Consider the following 21326-nt stretch of genomic DNA (forward strand, 5'->3'; position numbering starts at 1 on the left):
AGTTATGATTGTGACCGTTTTCTTCTTGTTGGCAGAGGATCCTCCCTAGCTGGGCTTGGATGTTAATAACAACCATAGTGTGGAAATCCCTCTGGTCCCTGAGAGGATTCTTGTAGCCGGGAATGGTCAGTTTTTTCTTGTGATACTTGATATTTGTTTTTAGCATCTGTTGATATTATTATTCCCACCCCTTATTGTATAGGGGCGGGGCTTGGTAGATCCCATGCGTACTGACATGGAAGGGACGAAGGAGAAAATGAGAATTTCACTTACCTCTTCGTGAATTCCATTTCTTCTAGTCCCGACATGTCAGTACGGGGTTTCCCATCCCAATTATTTGCTTCTTGTATTGCTTGGCAAATGTATAACAGTGGTGAGGAGGAAGTCACATGGTCTTATAGGTAAAGGCTAATTTTGATTGGCTTTGGTATAGGTCCTACCTCCTAGCTGTGGGGGCAATACTGCATGTGTGTACTGACATGTCGGGACTAGAAGAAATGGAATTTACGATAAGAGGTAAGTGAAATTCTCATTTGCTCATTCATGGCTTAACATTTAGTACTGAATCATTACAGTGAGAGTGCAGCCATATGAGCTTTGCAGTTCTGCCCCTGCAGCCCCTGGGCCTGGCTTGGAGGGAGGGAGTAAGGGGAGCTGGCATGGGGGTACTTTTTAAACTATAATTGTAGGTTGGGGCCCAAAAACCACTGCCCTGCCTGGGGCCCCATTACATAATAATCTGGCTCTGCGTGTGATATTGGTATCTAGATGACTTTTTGATGATTTTTTTTGGCCAGGCAGGGATTCACGGCAAATTTGCACATTTCGCTATTTGCAGATGTTTTGGTGAAACAGGTTTAAAAATTAATTGCCAAAATAATAATTTTGCCACGCACGTGTGTAGTGTTCAACAGCAACCCTGTTATAAGATGTTTATTATGTTCTGTTAATGTTCAATACTATGCAGCACTGCTGACACTAGAGGGCGCCCTTTCCAGCAAGCCAGATAGTATCATAGTCACTATGGTTTTGATACAGCCATGTGAGCAGAGCTGGCAGCCTTACAGTTTGTGAAATAAAGCCTACAGCAAAAGCCTCTGTGTGTGTGTGGGTTAGTTACCCAACAGTGCCCCCTACTGATACAACAGCACCCCCTAGTGACACAACTGCCCCTAGTTACCCAACAGTGCCCCCTACTGATACAACAGCACCCCCTAATGATACAACTGCCCCCTAGTTACCCAACAGTGCCCCCTACTGATACAACAGCACCCCCTAATGATACAACTGCCCCCTAGTTACCCAACAATGCCCCCTACTGATACAACAGCACCTCCTAATGATATAACTGCTCCCTAGTTACCCAACAGTGCCCCCTACTGATACAACAGCACCTCCTAATGATACAACTGCTCCCTAGCTACCCAACAGCACCCCCTAGTGACACAACTGCCCCCTAGTTACCCAACAGCACCCCCTAGTTACACAATTATAGAAGCTGTGACACAGAAAGCTGTGAGTGACTTTCTGGACCTTTTTGCCAATGAATGAATTTCCTACAATCCTGCCATTCCCGTGCTCCTGTATACAGGATTAGTCTATAGAAACAGCTTCCCTGCCAACCCCCCCACACACCTGCCACTATATGCCATTTACATTCCCCCCATGAGCAAGATATGTGCACATACACAGTGAGTATTCAGTGAGAAGTGTGTTCCCAATAAGCCCCACCCACCAAATAGGCCCCACCCCCAGATAACTGCATTACAAAGTTGGCAGCTCTAAAATAGGTTGTTTTTGGTTCATAAATTTGCCCCCTCAAAAAAAAATTTCGTAGGCACCCGTGCCAGGCTGCAGGACACACAGACACAGGCCCCACCCTCAGTGCAGAGATATCTCAGCAGCTCCCTACATGTTGTGCTGCCCGGCTGGGTGCCCTCATGTGTGTAGCACTTACCTGCAGGTACAGGGGGGGCCCTGGGCTTTGTGTAAAGGTGGAAAGGTTCTACTATGTTACACAGAGTCTCATTCTTCCTCAGTTCAGGCCGTATCTCATATCCCCATCCGCATACAGGGCAGGAAGGTGTCCCCCCCTTCTCCCTCCGCTCTCCCCCTGTTCCCCCAATACAGCGCAGGCAGTAGTTATGGCCACAGGGCAGGGTTACAGGGTCGGTGTAGATCTCCCGGCACAGGGGGCAGCTCAGTTTGTCTCTCAGGTCCCAATGGTGCATCACTAAAAGGAAAGATAAAAAAAACTGGAAATTAATTTGTCCCCTGGAACTCTGCCACTAATGTACCCCATAGGGGCAGAATGAATCTATAAACCCCTGTATCAGTGCAGGTTCCTACTCCCAGCGCATATCAGTGAGTGTATAGGCTCTGTACATTATAGTGCCATTTATACCCCAGCGCATATCAGTGAGTGTATGGGCTCTGTACATTATAGTGCCATTTATACCCCAGCGCATATCAGTGAGTGTATGGGCTCTGTACATTATAGTGCCATTTATACCCCAGCGCATATCAGTGAGTGTATAGGCTCTGTACATTATAGTGCCATTTATACCCCAGCGCATATCAGTGAGTGTATGGGCTCTGTACATTATAGTGCCATTTATACCCCGGCGCATATCCGTGAGTGTATAGGCTCTGTACATTATAGTGCCATTTATACCCCAGCGCATATCAGTGAGTGTATGGGCTCTGTACATTATAGTGCCATTTATACCCCAGCGCATATCAGTGAGTGTATGGGCTCTGTACATTATAGTGCCATTTATACCCCAGCGCATATCAGTGAGTGTATAGGCTCTGTACATTATAGTGCCATTTATACCCCAGCGCATATCAGTGAGTGTATGGGCTCTGTACATTATAGTGCCATTTATACCCCAGCGCATATCAGTGAGTGTATGGGCTCTGTACATTATAGTGCCATTTATACCCCAGCGCATATCAGTGAGTGTATGGGCTCTGTACATTATAGTGCCATTTATACCCCAGCGCATATCAGTGAGTGTATGGGCTCTGTACATTATAGTGCCATTTATACCCCAGCGCATATCAGTGAGTGTATAGGCTCTGTACATTATAGTGCCATTTATACCCCAGCGCATATCAGTGAGTGTATAGGCTCTGTACATTATAGTGCCATTTATACCCCAGCGCATATCAGTGAGTGTATGGGCTCTGTACATTATAGTGCCATTTATACCCCAGCGCATATCAGTGAGTGTATAGGTTCTGTACATTATAGTGCCATTTATACCCCAGCGCATATCAGTGAGTGTATAGGCTCTGTACATTATAGTGCCATTTATACCCAGCGCATATCAGTGAGTGTATGGGCTCTGTACATTATAGTGCCATTTATACCCCAGCGCATATCAGTGAGTGTATGGGCTCTGTACATTATAGTGCCATTTATACCCCAGCGCATATCAGTGAGTGTATGGGCTCTGTACATTATAGTGCCATTTATACCCCAGCGCATATCAGTGAGTGTATAGGCTCTGTACATTATAGTGCCATTTATACCCCAGCGCATATCAGTGAGTGTATAGGCTCTGTACATTATAGTGCCATTTATACCCCAGCGCATATCAGTGAGTGTATAGGCTCTGTACATTATAGTGCCATTTATACCCCAGCGCATATCAGTGAGTGTATGGGCTCTGTACATTATAGTGCCATTTATACCCCAGCGCATATCAGTGAGTGTATGGGCTCTGTACATTATAGTGCCATTTATACCCCAGCGCATATCAGTGAGTGTATAGGCTCTGTACATTATAGTGCCATTTATACCCCAGCGCAAATCAGTGAGTGTATGGGCTCTGTAGTTTCCTACCATAGCCAATTCCTCCAAAAATTACATGTACAAGCAGACAACATGTCACATATGGTGTTTGGATGTGGGCACTAAGTAGCTGTTAAAGAGACATACATGTTTAAAGGGCTAGTGAGCCAAAAACTATGCCTTTAAGAGACTGATAATATGGCAAGTGATGCTGCTTATGTGTGTGCTTCAGCTGTTCCACAGGTTGCTATGAAAGCTGTGTTAAAGCAACAGGAGTGGGGATATGATGGCTGCTGGGTGCAGTTCCACAAAAGACTGGGAGAGAGTCTTTAAGCCAAGTGTGGTAAAGATGCCAGTGGTGAAGGGGGTGATGACAATTCCACCGGTGAAAAGTGAGCTCAGCAGGTGCTACAGGAGAGCGAGAGCGGCAGCAAAAGTTTAATGCAAATGTAGGGACCCATAGGGTTAAATGGTCCCTATGGCTTTAAATCCCTACAGGTTCAGTTCCCTTAGTTGCTGGGCAGAAGGGAATATATCTAAGTGAGTTCATTAACATGTGTGCTATTGGTTAGAAGGTATAGTGACCACATCCTGCCTGACTTTGGTATAGTGTTGGGAGAGGAGTGGCACCTTCCTGTTGTTTGCTTCCACCTTAGGGACAAGGTGTGTGTGTGCTGAGAGCCCAGGGCATGGGCCCAGGCCCAGTGAAGTCGGGGAACAGGGCCCCGTGAATGAGGCATTAGATATTGGCAGGTGTAGCTCCCTTTATAGTACTGCTCTAGGGGTGTAAGGCAGTTAGGGTTGAGCTAGAATGAGCAGCATGAGCTCCTGCATAGGATTTGCAGTTTTTCTGGAGATAGCTCTCCCAGGCCACATTGCCTGTAGTGTAGGGATCCAAGTGAATAGGGAATCAGGATAGAGAATTCCCTGAGGGATCCACTACAGGGTGTGTCGCAGAGGTGAAGGGAGATTCCTGCCAGTCTGCCAGCAGGAGAGTGTTAGTCTGAATATACACTTGGTATGTGTTGCATGTACCAATGGCCTCTGAAGCTGTATTGTAAGTAAACCCTGTGGATGTTCAATAAACACTTATCATTTTGTTATTTGCAAGAACCTCTGGCGCCCTCTGGTTTCATTTTTCTGCATAGCAGCAAGAGAGGTGTAGTTGCACAACACCCTCACCTTCCTCTTCCACTTAGCGAAGGCCCATTCTGGGTAAGAGAGTACAGTGTAACCCATGTTCTACTGGTACTAGTCCGGGAAAGCAGCTATTGAGCTGAAATAGGTGTTACATTTGGCGCCCAACGTGGGGCTCGAAGGTTAGTCCCACCCAAGGTTAGTCCCACCCAATAGCTGCACTGTTGCCTCAGCTCCAACTACACAGTGGTTGGCACAGGATATGGTGCTTAAAGGGTTACACACGATAAATGTAAACAAGGCACCTGGGCCAGATGGAATACACCCTCGGGTACTGAGAGAGCTAGGGGCAGAATTGCAGTGGCCCTTGTTTCTGATATTCTCAGACTCTCTTTCATCAGGTATGGTACCTAGGGATTGGAAGAAGGTGAATGTCATTCCCATATTTAAAAAGGGAGTAAGATCTCAGCCTGGCAATTATAGGCCTGTAAGTTTGACATCCGTGGTGGGCAAGTTATTTGAAGGCTTGTTAAGGGATCACATTCAAAATTATGTAGTGGAGAATGGCATTATGAGCAGTAATCAGCATGGCTTTATGAAGGACAGGTCATGTCAGACCAATTTAATTGCTTTTATGATGAGGTAAGTAAGAAGCTGGATAGTGGGGGGGCAGTAGATATCATCTATTTGGATTTTGCGAAAGCATTTGATACCATTCCCCACAAACGACTGCTTTCTAAGCTTAGGTCTATTGGTCTTAGTGAAGCCGTTTGCACATGGATAGAAAACTGGCTACAGGATCGGGTACAGAGGGTGGTTGTTAATGGCACATTCTCTACTTGGAATAAGGTCCTCAGTGGGGTCCCTCAGGGTTCTGTACTGGGTCCACTTTTGTTTAATTTGTTCATAAATGACTTAGGGGAGGGTATTATGAGTAATGTATCAGTGTTTGCAGATGACACAAAACTCTGCAGACCAGTCAATTCTATCCAGGATGTGACATCCCTGCAGCAGGATCTTGACCAACTGGCAATCTGGGCAGCTAAGTGGCAGATGAGATTTAATGTGGATAAATGTAAGGTCATGCACCTGGGATGTAAAAACATGCAAGCCCCGTATACCCTTAATGGGACTGCACTAGGCAAATCCATAATGGAGAAGGACCTTGGAGTCCTTGTAGATAATAAACTTGGCTGTAGCAAGCAATGCCAGGCAGCAGGGGCAAGGGCAAACAGGGGTTTGAGCTGTATTAAAAGGGGTATAGATTCACGGGAGGAGGGGGTTATTCTTCCCCTTTACAGAGCGCTGGTAAGGCCCCATCTAGAATATGCTGTTCAGTTTTGGTCTCCAGTGCTCAAACGGGACATTACTGAGTTAGAGAGGGTCCAGAGAAGGGCAACTAAGCTGGTAAAGGGTATGGAAAGTTTCAGTTATGAAGAAAGACTGGCCAAGTTGGGTCTGTTTACACTGGAGAAGAGGCGCTTAAGAGGTGACATGATAACTATGTATAAATATATAAAGGGATCATATAATAACCTTTCTAATGTTTTATTTACCAGTAGGTCCTTCCAACGGGCACGAGGGCACCCACTCCGTTTAGAAGAAGGGAGGTTCCATTTAAACATTCGGAAAGGATTTGTTACAGTGAGAGCTGTGAGGTTGTGGAATTCCCTCCCCGAATCAGTCGTGCTGGCTGATACATTATATAGCTTTATATAGGGGCTGGATGGATTCTTAGCAAGTGAGGGAATACAGGGTTATGGGAGATAGCTCTTAGTACAAGTGAGGGAATACAGGGGTAGGGGAGATAGCTCTCAGTACAAGTTGCCCCAGGGACTGGTCCGATTGCCATCTTGGAGTCAAGAAGGAATTTTTTCCCCTCTGCGGCAAATTAGAGAGGCTTCAGATGGGGTTTTTTGCCTTCCTCTGGATCAACTAGTAGTTAGGCAGGTTATATATAGGCATTATGGTTGAACTTGATGAACGTATGTCTTTTTTCAACCCAACTTACTATGTTACTATGTTACTATGTTACTATGTTAAGCTGCTAGTGCATGTTTCTTTAATTTTTTTGTGACAAGCGCAGGCACTGTTGGATGCAGGAGAGAAAGCTGCTTGGTCACTTTGTGAAAGGCGCAAAGTAATTGGCCGTGGGTTCGGGTTCTGAGGTTCTTTTCCGTTACTCCCTTTGGCTGCAGTTACTGCCTGTCATTTAAGTCTCGCGTGCATATGTTTTGGCGCGAGTGAATATTTTTGGCGCGAGTTGACCAGGGAGGATCCCTGATGTGAGGTCATCGCCGCCATTTTGTGGGAAGCAATCGAGGAAAACGGATGTCTGGTAATTGCTCTGTACCTGGGTGTGCGCATAATCTCTAATCCTTGCTGAGGGGAGACTGCTGCATTCTGTTTCTGTACCCGCATAAGCTGTGGGACTGTGAGAGTATCTTTCCAGTGACTCTGTGTGCATCGGAAGGCCGTAAGCCCATACCTGCGCAGAATGGCAAATGCCCGCTGGGATGGCTGGGAGGAAAAGTACACTCCGGCTGGAGTTTCCGGTGGTGCCACAGGGGAAGTGCCTGTGACTGAAATGGGCCAGAGATACATCTGGCGTGGCACGTTTGGAACAAAGCCTGATAGTGGCAAGCGGTATGTCTGGCGAGGCACATTTATACAGAAGTCTGACAGTGAAGGCAGGAGGGTCATGGTTCCTTGCTGTGGAACGTGCAATGCGGAGGTCACCAGGGAGCTGCGTGATTTTGCTGCTAAATGCCCTCGTTGCCAAATGCCCTGCTGGGTGGGACCCTTCCAAGCCGTTGGAAAAAGCAAAGACTCTGAACTGAGGTCTGCCCTGATTTCTGCTCTGGAAGGACTGTCAGTGGTGATAAAGGAACTGGAATAGGGGGGAGGCCTGGTACCCCATTCTGCTCCAATGTTATTGATTGCACTGTTGATATGTTGCAATGTTTGAAATGCTTTGCTTGTTTTTCAGTGACCATTGTTACCCGGTAGTGCTCTGGAGAGACTACCAGAAGAGGATGTCATATGGTGTGTAGGGACCCATAGGGTTAAATGGCCCCTATGGCTTTAAATCCCTACAGGTTCAGTTCCCTTAGTTGCTGGGCAGAAGGGAATGTATCTAAGTGAGTTCATTAACATGTGTGCTATTGGTTAGAAGGTATAGTGACCACATCCTGCCTGACTTTGGTATAGTGTTGGGAGAGGAGTGGCACCTTCCTGTTGTTTGCTTCCACCTTAGGGACAAGGTGGATGTGTGCTGAGAGCCCAGGGCATGGGCCCAGGCCCAGTGAAGTCGGGGAACAGGGCCCCGTGAATGAGGCATTAGATAGTGGCAGGTGTAGCTCCCTTTATAGTACACTCTAGGAGTGTAAGGCAGTTAGGGCTGAGCTAGAATGAGCAGCATGAGCTCCTGCATAGGATTTGCAGTTTTTCTGGAGATAGTTCTCCCAGGCCACATTGCCTGTAGTGTAGGGATCCAAGTGAATAGGGAATCAGGATAGAGAATTCCCTGAGGGATCCACTACAGGGTGTGTCGCAGAGGTGAAGGGAGATTCCTGCCAGTCTGCCCGCAGGAGAGTGTGAGTCTGAATATACACTCGGTATGTGTTGCATGTACCAATGGCCTCTGAAGCTGTATTGTGAGTAAACCCTGTGGATGTTCAATAAATACTTATTACTTTGTTATTTGCAAGAACCTCTGGCGCCCTCTGGTTTCATTTTTCTGCATAGCAGCAAGAGAGGTGTAGTTGCACAACACCCTCACCTTCCTCTTCCACTTAGCGAAGGCCCATTCTGGGTAAGAGAGTACAGTGTAACCCATGTTCTACTGGTACTAGTCCGGGAAAGCAGCTATTGAGCTGAAATAGGTGTTACATTTGGCGCCCAAAAGGCGTGGGGCTCGAAGGTTAAGCTGCTAGTGCATGTTTCTTTAATTTTTTTGTGACAAGCGCAGGCACTGCTGGATGCAGGAGAGAAAGCTGCTTGGTCACTTCGTGAAAGGCGCAAAGTAATTGGCCGTGGGTTCGGGTTCTGAGGTTCTTTTCCGTTACTCCCATTGGCTGCAGTTACTGCCTGTCATTTAAGTCTCGCGTGCATATGTTTTGGCGCGAGTGAATAGTTTTGGCGCGAGTTGACCAGGGAGGATCCCCGATGTGAGGTCATCGCCGCCATTTTGAGGAAAGCAATAGAGGAAGACGGATGTCTGGTGATTGCTCTGTACCTGGGTGTGCGCATTATCTCTAATCCTTGCTGAGGAGAGACTGCTGCATTCTGTTTCTGTACCCGCATATTGCTGTGGGACTGTGAGAGTATCTTTCCAGTGACTCTGTGTGCATTGGAAGGCCGTAAGCCCATACCTGCGCAGAATGGCAGATGCCCGCTGGTATGGCTGGGAGGAAAAGTACACTCCGGCTGGAGTTTCCGGTGGTGCCACAGGGGAAGTGCCGGTGACTGAAAATGGCCAGAGATACATCTGGCGTGGCACGTTTGGAACAAAGCCTGATAGTGGCAAGCGGTATGTCTGGCGAGGCACATTTATACAGAAGTCTGACAGTGAAGGCAGGAGGGTCATGGTTCCTTGCTGTGGGAAGTGCAATGCGGAGGTCACCAGGGAGCTGCGTGATTTTGCTGCTAAATGCTCTCGTTGCCAAATGCCCTGCTGGGTGGGACCCTTCCAAGCCGTTGGAAAAAGCAAAGACTCTGAACTGAAGTCTGCCCTGATTTCTGCTCTGGAAGGACTGTCAGTGGTGTTAAAGGGACTGGAATAGGGGGAGGCCTGGTACCCCATTCTGCTCCAATGTTATTGATTGCACTGTTGATATGTTGCAATGTTTGAAATGCTTTGCTTGTTTTTCAGTGACCATTGTTACCCGGTAGTGCTCTGGAGAGACTACCAGAAGAGGATGTCATATGGTGCTATGGTATTCTGTGGGTAATGTGATGTGTTTGATATTGTACCCCATTGTCGGGACGAAATGGGTTTTTCCCAGGGGTGAATGTAGGGACCCATAGGGTTAAATGGCCCCTATGGCTTTAAATCCCTACAGGTTCAGTTCCCTTAGTTGCTGGGCAGAAGGGAATGTATCTAAGTGAGTTCATTAACATGTGTGCTATTGGTTAGAAGGTATAGTGACCACATCCTGCCTGACTTTGGTATAGTGTTGGGAGAGGAGTGGCACCTTCCTGTTGTTTGCTTCCACCTTAGGGACAAGGTGGATGTGTGCTGAGAGCCCAGGGCATGGGCCCAGGCCCAGTGAAGTCGGGGAACAGGGCCCCGTGAATGAGGCATTAGATAGTGGCAGGTGTAGCTCCCTTTATAGTACCCTCTAGGAGTGTAAGGCAGTTAGGGCTGAGCTAGAATGAGCAGCATGAGCTCCTGCATAGGATTTGCAGTTTTTCTGGAGATAGTTCTCCCAGGCCACATTGCCTGTAGTGTAGGGATCCAAGTGAATAGGGAATCAGGATAGAGAATTCCCTGAGGGATCCACTACAGGGTGTGTCGCAGAGGTGAAGGGAGATTCCTGCCAGTCTGCCCGCAGGAGAGTGTGAGTCTGAATATACACTCGGTATATGTTGCATGTACCAATGGCCTCTGAAGCTGTATTGTGAGTAAACCCTGTGGATGTTCAATAAATACTTATTACTTTGTTATTTGCAAGAACCTCTGGCGCCCTCTGGTTTCATTTTTCTGCATAGCAGCAAGAGAGGTGTAGTTGCACAACACCCTCACCTTCCTCTTCCACTTAGCGAAGGCCCATTCTGGGTAAGAGAGTACAGTGTAACCCATGTTCTACTGGTACTAGTCCGGGAAAGCAGCTATTGAGCTGAAATAGGTGTTACAGGTGCTTTGGTATTCTGTGGGTAATGTGATGTGTTTGATATTGTACCCCATTGTCGGGACGAAATGGGTTTTTCCCAGGGGTGAATGTAGGGACCCATAGGGTTAAATGGTCCCTATGGCTTTAAATCCCTACAGGTTCAGTTCCCTTAGTTGCTGGGCAGAAGGGAATGTATCTAAGTGAGTTCATTAACATGTGTGCTATTGGTTAGAAGGTATAGTGACCACATCCTGCCTGACTTTGGTATAGTGTTGGGAGAGGAGTGGCACCTTCCTGTTGTTTGCTTCCACCTTAGGGACAAGGGGGATGTGTGCTGAGAGCCCAGGGCATGGGCCCAGGCCCAGTGAAGTCGGGGAACAGGGCCCCATGAATGAGGCATTAGATAGTGGCAGGTGTAGCTCCCTTTATAGTACACTCTAGGGGTGTAAGGCAGTTAGGGATGGGCCCCAGTACCAGTACCACTCTAGGGGTGTAAGGCAGTTAGGGATGGGCCCCCGTACCAGTACCGCTCTAGGAGTGTAAGGCAGTTAGGGCTGGGCCCCCGTACCAGTACCACTCTAGGGGTGTAAGGCAGTTAGGGATGGGCCCCCGTACCAGTACCGCTCTAGGAGTGTAAGGCAGTTAGGGCTGAGATAGAATGAGCAGCATGAGCTCCTGCATAGGATTTGCAGTTTTTCTGGAGATAGCTCTCCCAGGCCACATTGCCTGTAGTGTAGGGATCCAAGTGAATAGGGAATCAGGATAGAGAATTCCCTGAGGGATCCACTACAGGGTGTGTCGCAGAGGTGAAGGGAGATTCCTGCCAGTCTGCCAGCAGGAGAGTGTGAGTCTGAATATACACTCGGTATGTGTTGCATGTACCAATGGCCTCTGAAGCTGTATTGTAAGTAAACCCTGTGGATGTTCAATAAACACTTATCATTTTGTTATTTGCAAGAACCTCTGGCGCCCTCTGGTTTCATTTTTCTGCATAGCAGCAAGAGAGGTGTAGTTGCACAACACCCTCACCTTCCTCTTCCACTTAGCGAAGGCCCATTCTGGGTAAGAGAGTACAGTGTAACCCATGTTCTACTGGTACTAGTCCGGGAAAGCAGCTATTGAGCTGAAATAGGTGTTACACAAAGTTTCAGCAACAACTGCAGAAGGAAAGGCCGGTAGCTGAACTTGTTGCTGGGTGTGGTTGCTAGGAGCCTTCCCTACTCCTACAAAGTCTTCAGAGAGGGAGACTCCAGACAGGAGGCATAGCAGATGAAAATGTGACAGATGAATCAGAATGGTGCAAGCCAGATGGAAGAGCCATGCTGGAGATGCCACATACAGAGTTGGTGAGTGTGTCCCATCCTGTCCAATGGTAATGCGGCCAGAGGGGAGAAGGCCAAACAGAGAAAGTCATGTGCAGTGATGGAGTCACAGAGTGTGCAGTCCTGCAGCAGAGGTTCTACAGGTCCAGTGAGCCCTGGTGCAAGCGCTGAAAGTCCCAGAGGTGCCTGGTAAGATTGTGCTTGGGGGGAAAAGGGAGCTGGAAATAGTGGGACTGTCTTTAACCATGTAAAGACTGAGTTTAAACATGGGACTGTGTTAAATTCAGAGACACTGCCGGGCTATGGGACGGAGACTGGCTGGGTGGGCTATGGGCCCAGAGACTGGCTGGGTGGGCTATGGGCCCAGAGACTGGCTGGGTGGGCTATGGGCCCGGAGACTGGCTGGGTGGGCTATGAGCCTGGAGACTGGCTGGGTGGGCTAGGAAGGCCACTGACTGGGAAAGGACTTGATGAGTCTAATAATGCTAATTTACTGTGTGCAACAAGCAAGTGTGAGGCTGTGATGCCTGAGGTATGGGGGTGACCCCCCAATGTGTGCCCCAAGCAGGTGAGAGTGATGCAGTGAGTGTGAACTGCTGTGAGTCTGTTAAAACAGAACAACATGTTGCCAGTGTGAATGCTGATGTTTGTGCAACTGATGCAAGTTACAGTTGGCACACACAGGCAGCATAGGGCAGGCAGAGTATGGCACACACAGGCAGCATAGGGCAGGCAGAGTATGGCACACACAGGCAGCATAGGGCAGGCAGAGTATGGCACTGTCAGGACAAGCCGGGCGCGTCACTGGAAGAACTCGTAGAGGAAGGACCTCTCCTACACCTCCCACTAAGGATCACAGCCACTGAGGATGAAACAGGACTTGAACCAAGTGGAGGAGTGGCAGGAGTGCCGAACCGGAATGTCAGAGCAAAATCGGCAGGCAAAAGCGAGGTCGGACAGGCGGGAAGTCGGTACAGGCAGCAAGTTTTCAAGATCGAGAGTCAGGCCGGGTCAGAGAATCAAATAGGCAATCACAGGAAACAAGCTTGGCGTCTTTCACAAGGAAACGATCACTTCACAATGCTGGTAGGCCTTTGGCGTCCTTTTGAGCGCAATGCGCCTGCGCCGGCGTCAAGACGCGCGCCGGCGTCATGACGCGCGCCGGCGTCATGACGCGCTCCAGCGTCAAGACGCGCGCCGGCGTTAATGCGCGCGCGGGCGTCACGACGCACGCTGGCGTCAATACGTGCGCGAGCGACGGAGCGCGCGCGACCGTCGGAAGGTGCCCTCGCGATCGGGCACGCGCCTACCTTAGGCGAACGACCAGGTACCTGGTGTCCAGGTACCAGTGTCGGGAATTGAGTAATACGGGACTGAGTGTCGGGTATTGAGTAATATGGGACTGAGTGTCGGGTATTGCGTGAAACGGGACTGAGTGTCGGGTATTGAGTGAAACGGGACTGAGTGTCGGGTATTGAGTGAAACGGGACTGAGTGTCGGGTATTGAGTGAAACGGGACTGAGTGTCGGGTATTGAGTGAAACGGGACTGAGTGTCGGGTATTGAGTGAAACGGGACTGAGTGTCGGGTATTGAGTGAAACGGGACTGAGTGTCGGGTAATGAGTGAAACGGGACTGAGTGTTGGGTATTGAGTGAAACGGGACTGAGTGTCGGGTATTGAGTGAAACGGGACTGAGTGTCGGGTATTGAGTGAAACGGGGCTGAGTGTCGGTATTGAGTGAAACGGGGCTGAGTGTCGGTATTGAGTGAAACGGGGCTGAGTGTCGGTATTGAGTGAAACGGGGCTGAGTGTCGGTATTGAGTGAAACGGGGCTGAGTGTCGGTATTGAGTGAAACGGGGCTGAGTGTCGGTATTGAGTGAAACGGGGCTGAGTGTCGGTATTGAGTGAAACGGGGCTGAGTGTCGGTATTGAGTGAAACGGGGCTGAGTGTCGGTATTGAGTGAAACGGGGCTGAGTGTCGGTATTGAGTGAAACGGGGCTGAGTGTCGGTATTGAGTGAAACGGGACTGAGTGTCGGTATTGAGTGAAATGGGACTGAGTGTTCGGATGTGAGTGAAACGGGACTAAGTGTCGGGTATTGAGTGAAACGGGACTGAGTGTCGGGTATTGAGTGAAACGGGACTGAGTGTCGGGTATTGAGTGAAACGGGACTGAGTGTCGGGTATTGAGTGAAACGGGACTGAGTGTTCGGATGTGAGTGATACTGTTGCTGACAGAGAGCGAGAGGAGACGCTGAAGGAAAAGGTGCCTGAGTGGGACATAAAGGCACAAACTGCCTGTAAAACAGAGAGGGAGTATTTTGCTGGCAGCAAAGCCTCTGAATGTGGTATTGAAGTTAAAGGGGAAGTTAAGCCCGTGTGGCTGTGTGTGAGGGCAAACCCCTGGGTAGGAGGGAGAGGAAAGGTTTGTGAGGGCTCTGGCTCTGATGGGTGGTGGGATTCCCAAAATGTTTCTAACAAGTTGTCAGTGGGGAGCAGGAATCTGTATTGTGTGTGTCCGACCCCACTGGAAAGCAGGTGATGGATCCAGTGCCAGGTGAGTCTACCTTAAGGGCCAAGGGCAAGTAAAGCTGACAGCCTGTGTGAGAAACTGCCATTCAATGTTGTGAGAATGACACTTGCCCCTTCTGCCCACCTGCCCCTAGTTCCGCTGCTGGTTCTGCCCTGCAGGAAGCAAAATGTATGTTTGTTCAGTGTTACACACTCATTGTTATTTCATTTGTATTTGCCCCCCCATGCTCTTCTCTTGCTCTGGTTTTATTCCCTCCCCTAAATCACACTTTGTACCCCAATGTTTGTTCCTATTTACCTTCAAGGAATCTTTGTTTTTCTTTACTCTCCTGCATTCGTTTTAGGGTTTGCACAGTTTTCTCATCCAGCTTCTCCACCCTGTGCCCTCCGTGTTCTGGGACACAATCCTCACACAGACAGGCTTCCTCCCCCCGGCAGTAATACCCCAGGGGCTTCTGGTGAGTGGAACAAACATTATCTCTGAATAAAGTGATGGAGTCTATCAGTTTGTGTGACCGGCCGTGCTCGCTCACATGTCTGGCACACAGAGAGGCCTCACAGGTCAGGCAGGATTGAGCCGCGGGCACAGGGGGGGCACAGTAAGTGCAGGGGATCAGAGCAGGGAGGAAACTCTTTACTATATCATGAAGGTTCCTGTTCAGTTCCGGGCGTCTCCTATATGTCTCTCTGCATTCAGGGCAGGAACTTTCCACCCTTATCCCCTCCTGCCAGTGCCATCTTCCCCCAATACAGCGCAGGCAGAAGTTATGGCCACAGGGCAGGGTTACAGGGAATTTATAAATATCCTCGCACAGGGGGCAGGTCAGCTCAGATCCCAGCCTAGCGGCCACCATCTCTACAACAAAGAGAGAGAATAAAACCAAAGTTGATTTGAGTCCCTGAGTTGGATGAGCTTTACCTTCCCCTTGTTTCTTTAGCTTCCTTACATTTCCACAGGAACCCTCATTCCCTAACTGAATGGCACGGGGATTCCCTAACCCTGCCCACGGGCTCCTGTAATCACTGCCCATTAATATATTCCCTTTCCTATTGTCACAGTCTTTTTATTACAGGGGGCAGTTCTACTCCAGCCCTGAGAGAGTTAAGATCTGCTGTCACTTATCTGCTCCTGTCTCACAAACCACAACAGCTTGAACTTGATAGACACATCTTTTTTCAACTTAAACTACTATATATATATATATATGTAATTCTGGAATGTTCTGGGCTAATTAACACGTATTATTGCCTTATAAGGGCATGTTAGGGTGGGGCAGAGAGGGCCATAAACACGGGCATTTCTGGTACCTGTAATGATTCCATATCTTGTGTATTTCCTGCACTTTCCCTTCTCATTACAAGTCATTCTCTGCCCTGGGGGCACAGTGTTTCTGGGGGTGCCAGTGCCATTATAGCAATGCTGTACAGCCCAGCCGGGGTACAAGGTAGCATTGCATTGTGGGATATATATATGTTATACCAGCTGCTGTATTGAAGTGCTGGGATATTATAGCTGGGACTGGAGATGGTTCCTATACATGTACAGAAGGGCTGGGGCTGTGAGAGATCTTTAGGGACACAGGTCCAACCCAGTGAGAGACAGGGCTACAGGCGCTTCAGCCAATAGTGAGGGGTGTAATGCTACGGGGGGGGGGAGATTAGTATTACATTTCTGTTTCCTCATACAGGGAGAGTAATAGGCCCCGCATTAAACTGTCCCTAGTGTGTGTGACTATGATAGGGCCCTTAGATTGTAAGCTCACTGGGGCAGGGACTAATGGGAATGGGATAGGGCCCTTAGATTGTAAGCTCACTGGGGCAGGGACTGATGGGAATGGGATAGGGACCTTAGATTGTAAGCTCACTGGGACAGGGGCTGATGGGAATGGGATAGGGACCTTAGATTGTAAGCTCACTGGGGCAGGGACTGATGGGAATGTGATAGGGACCTTAGATTGTAAGCTCACTGGGTCAGGGACTGATGGGAATGGGATAGGGACCTTAGATTGTAAGCTCACTGGGGCAGGGACTGATGGGAATGTGATAGGGACCTTAGATTGTAAGCTCACTGGGGCAGGGGCTGATGGGAATGTGATAGGGACCTTAGATTGTAAGCTCACTGGGGCAGGGACTGATGGGAATGGGATAGGGACATTAGATTGTAAGCTCACTGGGGCAGGGACTGATGGGAATGGGATAGGGACCTTAGATTGTAAGCTCACTGGGTCAGGGACTGATGGGAATGGGATAGGGACCTTAGATTGTAAGCTCACTGGGGCAGGGACTGATGGGAATGGGATAGGGACATTAGATTGTAAGCTCACTGGGGCAGGGACTGATGGGAATGGGATAGGGACCTTAGATTGTAAGTGTGTGTAACTGTACCGCCTCTCACTCCCTGCTGTACCAATAGAACTACAGCAGCCTGCCTGCAAGAAACCCTTTCTCTCTGGGATTGGCTTACCTAGAATATATTTCTCAATATTATCCTCATTCAGTAGCTCCACCCTGTGGCCCCGGTGCCCCCCAGCCAGGCAGCAGGACACACAGACACGGGCCCCATCCTCAGTGCAGCGATATCTCAGCAGTTCCCCATGTGCGGAGCATTTTCTGTCCCCAAACAAAGCCGTTGGCACAGTTAATACATGTTCTGCTGCCCGGCTATGTTCCTGCACATGGGTGGCACACAGAGAGGCCTCACACAGCAGGCAGGATTTAGCCGCGGGCACAGGGGGGGCACAGTAAGTGCAGGGGATCCATATGTCGCCATGCTGTGGGTCAGTAGGGAGGAATAGTTCTGCTACGTTACACAGAGTCAGGTTCCTGTTCAGTTCAGGCTGTTTCCCATATCTCCGGATACATACAGGGCAGAATAGATCTTCCTCTATATCCCTCTGCCGTTCCCAATGTCTCCCAATACAGCGCAGGCAGTAGTTATGGCCACAGGGCAGGGTTACAGGGTCGGTGTAGATCTCCCAGCACAGGGGGCAGCTCAGCTCCTCTCTCAGCCCAGCAGCCGCCATCACTGGAATCAGGAAATGAAGCTGAGTCTCCCTTTTTCCTCCTAGAGCCCCTGGGGGGGGGTATATGGTGTCCCAGCCCAGTAAGGAACGCCCGGCCCATGTATTTGGTTTGGGAGTTTCCCGCTGCTCATACACATCCCGGGGCTCAGTAATAAAACACACAGGTAATACATTTACAGGCCAAGGTAATAATCAGTGCAGCTTTCAGCACTTTACTGGGCGCTGTAACCCTTTCCTGACACTCTCGCCTAGAACAGGTCTCACTCCTGCAAACCCAGGGCATTTACCTGCTGGTGGGGGAGGAGCCAAGGGCATTTCAGGGCTCAGTGTCACCCCGAGGGGCCTAGTTTATGTCATCCCTCGCTCACTTGTTTTTCAACCCAGGGCACCCTTACCTCTGTTTTTTGTTCATTTAAAAACCATAATTTCAGCTCCTAAAGTTACCAGCCGTGGCTTTTTGCTGCCCCAGTAACTTGCATGGCACTGCCACCCGAGGCCAGGTCCCCAGCTCACCTCATGGCAGCAGCACCCCTAAAGGATCAGATAATCTTGTCCAGCAAGTGTAAGGGTTAATAGGCATCTTATAGACCCCGCCCCATGGGGCTCATTGCCTGAGCAAACAATTGGTGCAATTATAGTGTGAGGGAAGGTGTATGAGATACTGTATGTGGGAGAGTTACACCCTATACCCTATCCCTGATAATAACCCTCTCATTGCCAGTATGGGCATCAGACACGTTCTAGGAAAGGCTCACAGATCTATAGGCTGGAGCTCCACTCTCCCCCCATACGTTCCCTCAGGTTCCTACACACAGGCACTTGCCTTCTGCAGTCACTCAGACCCTACGCACGTCTAACCCTTCATCCACATAAGCCCATTTCCCTCTCTCCCTTTCCCATGTGCCCCTGGAACTGACAATCTATTTGCATTAAACTCACTGCAGTCACTCAGACCCTACGCACGTCTAACCCTTCATCCACATAAGCCCATTTCCCTCTCTCCCTTTCCCATGTGCCCCTGGAACTGACAATCTATTTGCATTACTCATTGCAGTTCAATGGGCTCTTTATACCCAAATCCTGTAACCTTCTGCCCATCCCTGGAACATGGCTCCCCCTACTGGCACTGGGTTGGAAAGTACATTTCCCTGATCTGGGATATCCCCGCCCCATGCCCCATCAGAAGGATCCTCCCCAAAGCTTTAAAAGCCACCCTCACCCCCTCTATGGCATCTTTTTTTTCCCCTTCTGCTTTCCTTGCTCCATTGGAAGCAACATTTTTGCTTTTTAGCCTAGGTGAGCATTAGGTGACCGGAAATGGCACCTAGGGACTGGGGCTTTTTGATCCGTGAGATCTTTTCCCCCTACCTCCTATCCTGGGATCTTCTGTCCTGTTCTGCTTGATACAGTGGAACAATACTGTTTGGTATACTTGATCCCATGTGCCTTTCTGGTTTGTCATAATGGCATCCAATGGCAAGTGCTAGTCCCCCCATCTGTATGCCCCCCAGGCCATGAGTGTCTGCTGGCACACTTAATATTTTTGCGGATGGGCGAGGGAGGTGGAAGTTAGCAGTCCTCAACATTTAGTTAGTAGTCTGGTGATCTCCATATTCCTTTTTGTTTTACTGTGTAGAGCGATTTTTTTTTTTTGAATGGAGCCAGAGTTCGAAGCCAACTGCCTCCCCCACAAAGCCTTTCCTAAGGTTGTGTATTAAGAGGTATTTAAAAAAAGGGGCCTGACACCCCACTGTCTTTAAACATTGCACTGGCATGATGTGCTACAGATGGGTTAGTTTGCCTGCTAGTTGTTACATACCTGGGCAGCTTTAACTGAATGTAGCTAGTGATATTATGGTTACTTGCAGACAGATTGGGTGATTCATTGAACCTTTCAGTTGCTCTGGATTGTGTTACAGTTGCTAGGGCAGAGCCATGTAGTAACCTTGGGAACTGCCTAATGAAATGCATTCCTGAGCAGCCTCAGGTAAATGTGATTATGTGTTAAGCTCCACTCTACCTGAGAGATTGCAGCAGTCCTATGTTATGGCTACTTGCTGCTACACGGGGTAATGTGTCAACTCCTTTCAGCTGCCCGCATTGTGTTATGGTTACTAGGGCACTGTGGTGTAGTTACTACTAAGAACTGGCTAATTAGATGCATTCCTGAGTAGCCTCAGGTAAATGTGATTACGTGATCAGCTACACTCTACCTCAGCTTCCCAGAGAGTTGCACCAATTCTGTGTTATGGCTGCTGCTACACCAGGTAATGCACTAACATTTCACTGTTTATAGCAGTCAGGGCAGAGTTGAAGAAGATCTGAGTTCTGTATCTGCATTAGCTGGGTATAATTATGTGTTTGCACATGGATCCAGTACTGTGCCATCACGATTGTAGCCAGATTGTATCGCTGCATTAGGGCTGAAGTTGTTCAGGTGCCTGGCTAGTAGTAGTCTGGCTAATTGTTTCTTCTTCGTCCCTTCCATGTCCGTACGCATGGGCAGTATTGCCCCCACAGCTAGGAGGTAGGACTTATATACCAAAGCCAATCAAAATTAGCCCTTACCTATAAGACCATGTGACTTCCTCCTCACCACTGTTATTTTTTGTCCTACTGAACAGGAGGTAGGATCTCCCTCCTCACCATTTTGTGATTTCACAGTTTGATTTTTCTTTTGTTTTTGTCATTTTATTTATTTTATTTTTTACCTCTGTGTATACATAGAGGGATGATTCCCAGGTAATGGAGAAGATTTTACCTGATGCCCCAATAAGTAAAGTAATCAAACTGTCACCTATTGGGAAGAAATGCAGGTGTGGGCATACCCATGGTCCTAGCCTTGTGCTAAAATAGCCCCCCTGCTCTATTCCCATGTATGCACAGTATGCAAACAGGCACTTAGTGGGAAATAGCCCCCCTGCTCTATTCCCATGTATGCACAGTATGCAAACAGGCACTTAGTGGGAAATAGCCCCCCTGCTCTATTCCCATGTATGCACAGTATGCAAACAGGCACTTAGTGGGAAATAGCCCCCCTGCTCTATTCCCATGTATGCACAGTATGCAAACAGGCACTTAGTGGGAAATAGCCCCCTGCTCTATTCCCATGTATGCACAGTATGCAAACAGGCACTTAGTGGGAAATAGCCCCCCTGCTCTATTCCCATGTATGCACAGTATGCAAACAGCTGCTTAGTGGGAAAGTATACAGGCGTGGGTATTTCCACATTCCTGCCTGTGATCAATTGAGTCTCCTTTTTCCTATGGTGTTTTGAGCCTTTGAAGACATTTCGGACTAAAGGGCCATGGGTATGGATATGGGCTAGTGATAACTAAGCCTGAATCTGGTGAGTATGAACCTTCAGTCTCCACTGTGTGTATGAAATGCTCAGGGCACTGAGAGGCCTGCATAGTAACAAGCTAATTATGTCCCTCAGCTGAAGGCTGTCTGGGTTCTTGTGGGAGTTGCCATGCTGCAGACTACTCACTGCTATCTGGTAAGGTGTAAGTGCTCCTTTAGGGCACTTTGCTATTGATATCTTTAGTGTTTTTACTGTAAGCCTGAGTCCTCTGTGCAGACACAGCAGGTATGGGTGCAGGTATGGGTGCTCAGTTACACCAGGTGCTTCCCAAGACTATTCTAGGAGTTGCACTGCTGTAGCAGTATGGTGTCTC

At 48.7% G+C, this 21326-nt stretch overlaps 1 protein-coding gene across 1 annotated transcript in view; it reads right to left on the reverse strand.

Annotated features, from left to right (window-relative positions):
• The window catches only part of LOC100491025, a 35493-nt gene extending 17826 nt beyond the window's left edge, over positions 1-17667 (reverse strand). Inside the window, exons 1-3 of the mRNA XM_031890871.1 lie at positions 17090-17667; positions 14924-15481; positions 1958-2233 (exon numbers count right to left, since the gene is read on the reverse strand). Of these exons, the coding sequence (XP_031746731.1) occupies positions 1958-2233; positions 14924-15481; positions 17090-17648 (1393 nt within the window). The 5' untranslated portion in view covers positions 17649-17667. The remainder of the gene's footprint in view (positions 1-1957; positions 2234-14923; positions 15482-17089) is intronic.
• Between the last annotated feature and the right edge of the window lie 3659 nt (positions 17668-21326).

The sequence above is a fragment of the Xenopus tropicalis genome, chromosome 8 (assembly GCF_000004195.4).
Source record: "Xenopus tropicalis strain Nigerian chromosome 8, UCB_Xtro_10.0, whole genome shotgun sequence".
In the NCBI taxonomy this organism is placed as follows: Eukaryota; Metazoa; Chordata; class Amphibia; order Anura; family Pipidae; genus Xenopus; species Xenopus tropicalis.